Source organism: Pimephales promelas, chromosome 20 (assembly GCF_988280905.1).
Source record: "Pimephales promelas chromosome 20, fPimPro1.hap1.1, whole genome shotgun sequence".
Taxonomy (NCBI): Eukaryota; Metazoa; Chordata; class Actinopteri; order Cypriniformes; family Leuciscidae; genus Pimephales; species Pimephales promelas.
The window spans coordinates 30046935-30055606 of record NC_142788.1 but is presented as its reverse complement, the minus strand read 5'-3'; the positions used below and the strand labels follow the sequence as shown (position 1 = coordinate 30055606).

The 8672-nt window shown below is 37.4% G+C and overlaps 1 protein-coding gene across 1 annotated transcript; it reads left to right on the top strand.

The window, feature by feature from the left end:
* Positions 1 to 1359: 1359 nt before the first annotated feature.
* Positions 1360 to 8633, top strand: LOC120480991 (CD48 antigen). Its single transcript, XM_039674406.2, has 5 exons — positions 1360 to 1499; positions 6944 to 7258; positions 7593 to 7652; positions 7833 to 8093; positions 8217 to 8633. Exons 1-5 carry the CDS (start codon positions 1451 to 1453, stop codon positions 8348 to 8350), a joined length of 819 nt encoding a protein of 272 aa, XP_039530340.2. The 5' UTR covers positions 1360 to 1450; the 3' UTR covers positions 8351 to 8633.
* Positions 8634 to 8672: the final 39 nt, after the last annotated feature.

Below are 8672 nucleotides of genomic sequence, written 5' to 3'. Positions count from 1 at the left end.
TTTCAGCCTAATTCATAAAGTATTTTAATCACCAATAATGAGCACGTTTTCTTTCATGTTGAACGATTTCTTTCTTTATTCTCACAAAGCATTGGGAAGAGGAAGAGAGTGGAGATGGCTCAACTGGGGTAACATAAAAACAACATAATGGTTTGTTTTAGTATGATATAAATTTGCCATATTGTTAAATGAAATGCCTCATTTTGAGGACGAGGAGCTGATTGGTGGAAGACATGTAACATGAGTGGGAAATATGAGTGAAATATGCAAAACAATGCTTGAAAATAACAGAAGATGTGGCTCAGTCTCTACTAAAGAAGTTTTTAATCATTTATTCTATCTGGCCTTTACAATATGTTGTCAATGAATTTTCACCTGAAAGCTGAAAAAAAAACCAAACATGTTCTTTGCATGGCATTGCGTTTGGAAGGTCATTATTACCAAATATGACAACAGTGTTCTCCGTTATACACATCGGGAAGTTCGGCTGTTTTGGCCAAATAACTCAATTCAGACTAACTATTTCCCCTTCTTCTAAAAATATACGCATATCCTAACGTAAATCATAATGTGTGGCTCTGATTCGTTGCATTATCTCTGATACATCAAACCTGCAATCTCAACAATAAAATAAAAGCTGCCTAACTGTACTTAAAACGATTAAAAATACAGATTATTAGCAGCAATGCCAGCTTACATGTTCAAATACAAATTCAATCTGTATTACCTCAAGTCTCAAAATTAGGTAGGCCTAAAAATTAGGCCTGCCTAATTTTTTTCCCACATAATACTTTCCTTTAAAACAAATTCGTATTGCATTAATAAATACAGTCATCTTAAACTGCACACTCAATACATTAATGTGTATAATTTAACATTTACGATATATTACTTAAGCAGTGAAGTTTAACCAGACAGAAAACACCAGATCTGCCTGGTTAAATAGAGTTAAAATAAAATAATAACAAAAGCTATAGAAACCAGCTGCAAATTGAGCTTGATGGCTGCATGACACACTTTCAGACACAGACAGCCCAACGAAATGGCTGTTTTCTTTTCAGCTTTTTTGAGCTGGCAGTAACACCAGAAACCTAACTAAATGCAAAAAAAAAAAAAGCTTTAAAAAAAGTGAAAATTTAATCCGATGTCCCAGAGAAAATGCATTTTTCTATAGTTTTAAAATATTAGTTCCAAAATATTAGTTACGAATGACAAAAATGGAAAATTAATTAGTCTAATGAGGGAACAAGACTCTGTGCTTTAATTTTAGGTGACTTTTGTAAATAGCAGATTTGATGATTTCAAATAAATAGGTTGATGAAACTGATCACTTCCTGATGAACCTGACATGTCATCACATGTTCACACACACACACACACACACACACACTCGAGTGAGCTCCAGATGCAACATCAAGAGAAGACACAAACCTTCAATCCTTCCTGGTAAATGTTCATCAGGATGTGGATTTTCGTTGTGTTTTTCATCGGTGTTAAAGGTAAGATTTCTAAAACCTCATTGTTTTTGTCTTTCATTAAACTCGTTCATTGTGCTCTCTGGTTGCTCTCTTGCTGAAACACTCAATAGTTGGTCGTCTTTGCACTCATTTAGTACCTTTTTGAACTTTTCTGTTCTTGAAATTGGGTATTACTGCTAATATTCTTGGTTCCTTTATTACCTTTATGTTTTTTTCTTTTACTTTTGGTCATGTGAAATATACAGAACAAAAAGTTTTATAGTAAATGTGTTTAATAAAAGTTGCTGTTTACATCAAAATGAACGACGTCCCACGGTTTTAGGGTAAATCTCGAAAGGCCCCCTAAATCACGAAAGTGTGTTACCTTTTGATGCACAAACTGTAAATGCAGTGGCGGCTGGTGAAAAATATTGGAGGGGGGGCTGAATAAGAGGGGGGTCTGGGGGTCCCCCCCCAGAAAATTTTGAATTTAGTAGATGTGATTTCCTGCATTCTGGTGCATTTTAGGCCTAAGGCCCACTAGGGGGCCTTAGCAAACTTACATGGGTCAATAAGTCTTAAAATAATTTAGATTTAGTTATATTAACATAATCTTAACTTAACTGTGTTCATTATACCATCAATTACCATTCACTAGTTTTCAACAATATAAATGAAGAAAAAAATACTGTTTTGCCCTTACCTATAGCCTACCAATAAAATAACTTAAACCAGTCAATACCAATGGTCAAATAATAGAATAATAATAATAACAGTTTGACAGTTAATGATAATGAACAAGTTGCATGTTTATTATGCTCTGTGTGCTGACAGAAAAAGTGAAAACGCATAATATTGATAAATTATAATATAGTTAATACAAAAAATAATAGGTAATACAACAATCTAGTTTAATCAATCCCCAGCTGTAGACTACATATTTTTGACAAATTGACAATTGGATAATGGATAACAATGTGTTGATACTAGAGAAAGAGAGAGAGAAAAGGCTCTGAAAGAGAGGGTGGGACAACATTCTTGATTGTAACACCCAAGTATGAGAATAAAGTTGATTTTAACTAGTATGAAACACAGTAATCCAGCTCAGAACTTAAAAACATCAAAAACAAAGCAAACACACAGGTATTAATATTCCTATAACTATTTTAATATCAAATGTGTGTGAAACAGTGTTTATGTGTGTGTGAGTGAGTGAGTGACAGAGACAGACAGGTCAATTCCCACGACTTACTTTACATTATTTCCACTCGACGTCACTGGCGCTGCCATTCTGCTCTCATCTGAGGTAAAAAATGTCCCGTGATGCGCGTGCACGGTGCACTCCCCTAATCGGATACTGTGGGCGATATTTTCAGCGCCCCTAAACCATAAAATTTGACGACGCTGATTGGCGAAATATAAACTTTTTTGCATAGCAACCGGGGAACCATTGGCTTAAATTCCAGCACTGTGGGGCTGAGCGAACTGGCGCCCTGAGAAGACAGCCTATTGGCTATACTACTACACCAACATGATAAAAGTAACGAAAGTGAATGCAAATATCATTCTGGTGAGTTCAAAACACTTTTCAAAGTAAAACCATTATTAGCATATAATTAACACAGATTATTTTTCGAAATGATAAATTTTAATATATATTAAAAAAACAGACAGACAGGTCGGAGGGAGGGCGGCGCCCCAGCGCCCTCTATGGGCGAGCCGCCCCTGTGTAAATGTATGTTTTGAGTTGGCTTCTTTTTTACAAATAATTGTATATTCAATTGTAGTTTGAATAAATGGCTGAAGTTTAAAGTCTTTGTGGAAAAATCAGTGGGTCGACCTCTTTGTGAAAGTGGAAAAAAAAGTTTTGTTTGCGTCACATTAACGGAAGGGTGATGATCTGAATACTGGCAGCGTGATGAACATTTCCTCTGTGGTTCACAGGAAATCTCACCTACAATAAAACAACCAAAGAAGTGAAATCACCTGCAAGACAGAAGTAGACCAAACCATTACTAAAACACTGCAATCTTTTAATCCTTATAGGGCATATACTGTGCCTGAACATCTATTCTGTGTGTGTGTGTGTGTGTGTTTTTGGAAATTGCATCTGGATGGTTCGGTCATACACTTTTAAGTGTATTTTTTTCCCATAGCAAGTCATGAGACGATAATATAGTTTTTCTTGGCGGATACTATCTTAGAAATTTGAATTGGACATGTCAAAATCTATATTTAATATATATATATGTACTATATGCTGTATATTATAGTTTATAACAGCTAGTGATGTTCCTCATTTGTAAGTCACTTTGGATAATAGTGTAATTGTTTTATTTGTGTATTATAAGTGTATTTGTTTAATTGTAAAAGTGTAATTGAAAAAGGAACACCTGTTCAATTTCTCATTAATGCAATTATCTAATCGACCAATCACATCGCAGTTGCTTCAATGCATTTAGGGGTGTGGTCCTGGTCAAGACAATCTCCTGAACTCCAAACTGAATGTCAGAATGGGAAAGAAAGGTGATTTAAGCAGTTTTGAGCGTGGCATGGTTGTTGGTATTTCACAATCTGCTCAGTTACTGGGATTTTCACACACAACCATTTATAGGGTTTACAAAGAATGGTGTGAAAAGGGAAAAACATCCAGTATGCGGCAGTCCTGTGGGCGAAAATGCCTTGTTGATGCTCGAGGTCAGAGGAGAATGGGCCGACTGATTCAAGCTGATAGAAGAGCAACTTTGACTGAAATAACCACTCGTTACAACCGAGGTGCAGCAAAGCATTTGTGAAGAAGTAGGGCTGTCGCGGTTATGGAATTTCCCTTGCGGTAATGTTGAGTGGCTCAATAGCGCGATATGCGGTATTACCGCCATTTATTTATTTATTTAAATAATTATATGTTTTTGTTGCTATATAAATAATGTTTACGATGTGAAAAAAAAACGAGGACATTTTCAGTAACCAATGTAACCGAAACTAAACAGCGTCTACAGTATATGCGCATTGAAAGACTTTCACTCAGCGCGCATATTGTTATGACAACGGACTTTGAGCGAGTCATTGAACCGTTCATTCAACGAACACGTTTAAAAAAGCTGATTCAACAAGATGTTATTTATTTTTAACTTTGAGATTCAACTTTTCAAGGCTCAGCTGAGCAGCAATGCGTCGCATAGGCAATGCTGAAGCTGATGCTTCACTTATTAGAGACCCATTGATTCAATGCGTGACTCACTGATTTTATTTCGGCTTCCTTGTGTTGTGGGATGCTGACCAGAGCTGCTGCTGACGCGGATTTATGGGAAAATACCCGTGAAGAGAACGTTAAAATGATGATGCGACAAATTTTTCGCTTCCCTTTGACACGACAAGCTTTTCACGACTTCAAAGACAGGCGCAGGTAATTGCACGCGCAGCGCGTGACGCGCTCTGCCGATCTCTTTCATTCACTGTCTGTGTGAAGCCTGTAGGCTACACATCACCATGATAAACAGTCTTGTTATCGTTATGAACTTGTTTAACATTCAATACACATGCATTAAGTTCAAAACAAGAAGGGTATAGCTTTATAAAAAAAAAAAAAAAAAAAAAAAAAACGTGAATATCGCGGTTGCTGCGGTTACGTGCTATCCTCTGCGGTTGACTTGTCAGAAGCGCGGTACTACAATATTGCGGTTACCGCGACAGCCCTATGAAGAAGACACAACACACACAACCTTGAGGCGGATGGGCTACAACAGCAGAAGACCCCACCGGGTACCACTCATCTCCACTACAAATAGGAAAAAGGGGCTACGATTCGCAAGACCTCACCAAAATTGGACAGTTGAAGACTGGAAAAATGTTGGCTGGTCTGATGAGTCTCGATTTCTGTTGAGACATTCAGATGGTAGAGTCAGAATTTGGCGCAAACAGAATGAGAACATGGATCCATCATGCCTTGTTACCACTGTGCAGCTGGTGGTGGTGGTGTAATGGTGTGGGGATGTTTTCTTGGCACACTTTAGGCCCCTTAGTGCCAATTGGGCATCGTTTAAACGCCACGGCCTACCTGAGCATTGTGTCTGACCATGTCCATCCCTTTATGGCCACCATGTCCCCATCCTCTGATGGCTACTTCCAGCTTGATAATGCACCATGTCACAAAGCTCGAATCATTTCAAATTGGTTTCTTGAACATGACAATGAGTTGACTGTACTAAAATGGCCGCCACAGTCACCAGATCTCAACCCAATCGAGCATCTTTGGGATGTGGTGGAACGGGAGCTTCGTGCCCTGGATGTGCATCCCACAAATCTCCATCAACTGCAAGATGCTATCCTATCAATATGGACCAACATTTCTAAGCACCTTGTTGAATCAATGCCACGTAGAATTAAGGCAGTTCTGAGGGTGAAAGGGGGTCAAACAGTATTAGTATGGTGTTCCTAATAATCAGTGAGTGTATATCAAAGCTGAGAATGCAATCTTGAGTGAGAGGAACTTGTTAAATAAGATTGATGTATAAACAACAACTTGAGAAAAGGTGAGAAATTGTGAGTCTCACACATTTTTCTGCACACTGATGCAAATGTCCTCCAGTTTTAAATACTCACTGTAAAAAAAAAAATCGAAACATATTTTCAGACAACCCATGCATTTTACAGTATAAAACTGTAATTTACAAACAAGAAATGTGTAATTTAAACTGGCAAAACCAACAAACCACACTGCTAAAATCTATTTTATACCTTTAACATACTGACAACCACCATAATTATGATAAATGAGGAAGCCACATGAAGAATCATCACAAGTAGCATTTCCACAAGCTGAATTACACATAGAAGCTGCTCAGTCATTAACATACAATCATACTAAAATAATGCAATGAATATTCATTAAACAACTTTTTTCATAGTGTTTTTACTACATTTTACAGTAAAAATTGCACTATTTTTTTTTATTACACTCTAAAAAATGGACAAACCCAGCCATTGGTACATTTTTAAATGACATTTTTAACCCAATGTTTGACTTTGTCCATATTTGATCCAAAATTGGGTTAAAACAACCCAGAATTTTTTAGAGTGTGCCGTTTGAACTGGGAATATCTACATCTGCAGCAGAATTGATGTAGGGCTGTAGCCGCTTTTTTTAATCATTATTCCTATGGCAGCCCTATCAACGGAACATAGAAAAATGATGAAATTTGGCACACTTGTAGAGATGGTCATGAAAAGTAATCTGACCAATTTTGGAGTCTCTAGGACCAACTCTATAGCGGCATCACAAGTTCAAAAATTCACTTTTCTAAAGATTACAACTTTTTAAACCTTTGTTTCATGAAAATGTTATTTAGTAGTTCACCCGATTTCTCTCTTCACGCTAATCATTTAGCAATTGTAATCATATTTGTCTTGACTTCTAAAGAATACGAAACAAATGATTACAAACCCAATCCAACAGCATGTAACCCATATTTAATGCATTGTTTCAGGTCTGGTGAATGGTGAGTGGGTAAAGACAGTGATGGAGGGAGACTTTCTGACTCTACATACAGAAGCTGAACCGGAGAAAGACTCTGAGGCAGTGTGGTTTTTTAAAGGAGAACATCTTACCACCCGTGTAGCGCAGATGAATAAGGGAACAGTTACATATTTTGAACAGGGACTTTCTGGAAGATTGCATCTAGATCAAGAGAGTGGATCTCTGACCATTTGGAACATCAGTACCAGTGATTCTGGACTTTATAAAGTAACTCTCACCATGAAGTTATATATCTCTGAGCTGAAATTCAAAGTTAATGTGTATGGTAAGTTGCAGCTGCTGCACATTTATTAAACATTACACTATTATTTGTTGTAGATAAAGGAAGTCACTTAGGATAATTCACCCAAAAATTTCAATTCTATCATTATATTTACTCTCCCTCGCCTCGTGTCGTTCCAAAGATAAGATATTTTTTTTAAATCTTCATTTGTGTTCCTAGGAGGAATGAAAGTCTTACGGGTTTGGAACGACATGAGGCAGAGTATGAATGACAGAATTTTCATTTTTGGGCTGAACTACCCCTTTTATAAACAAATCTCATATGGTTTCTGCAAAATGTCCTTAGTAAAGGATGCACGTTTCCTCTTGTCCTGAAGCACCTGTCTCTGAACCTGCTATTGAGTGCACCTCATTGGTAACTGTCGACCAATCTTCAGGTGAGTCTTTTAAATCAGTTCATTCTGTTGCCATCTTGTTTTTTATGTGCCTCTCTTGACTTCTATCATTGCTGGGCGAAAGGGGCATGTGTTTATGTGTCATCAAAGCCATATGCTGACAGAATAAAGACCTGGTGAACTTTAACACTGAAATGTAATTATGAAAAATCAATCTACCAGGTACTATAAAGCAGCCTCGAGCATCTGAGGAAATATGCTCTGTGCTTTGCTCTGTGAGAAACGATCGAGACGTGTCCATCTCATGGTATAAAGGGAGTGAAATGATGAGACAGACCAGCAATCCTGATCTCAACATCATCCTCAGTTTACCATTAGAGCTTCATTGTAATGATTCAGAGATCTACAGCTGCACGGCTGAAAATCCAGTGAGCAACAAGAGCGTCCGTCTTCTCACGAAAGAGATCTGCCAAAGACATGAAGGTACAAGAATTCATTTACCACAGAACTCTCTTCCTGCCACAGTGACCTCTTCTGCTTCAGTTTTTCCACAAACAAAGACATATGATGAGACAGATGTTTATTAATAAGTCTCTTCTGTTTCAGATTGTCTGGATCATTGTTGTGGCGCCACTATTCGACTTGTTCTGTCTGCTCTAGTAGCAATTGCCACTGTTTACTTTCTGGTTGACCATGTAAGGACCTGCTCAGTTGAGAGAAAAGCTGCTGCTTCTGTTTAATGATACTTTCATGAGAATTTGGTGGTTGTGAACTAGACATGGACTGTGTGAACTCAAAGGGTTGAGGTGTAAAAAACATCTAATTTAGTCCTCAGTTGTTCCCTTGGATGGTACCAGCTATGATAGTAGTAGCCCATGCTACACCTAGGCTAATTGCCATGCAAGTACATAAAATGCACAGAAACTTTTATGTAGCCTATAGTTGTGTATATATTTTTAACAAATGAATGTGTTTGACTTTTATTATCATTAATAATGTATTAAAGTTTTGGATAAAACTTTATACTTTGTCCAGCAGTGTTTGAGAACGACAGCACAATCC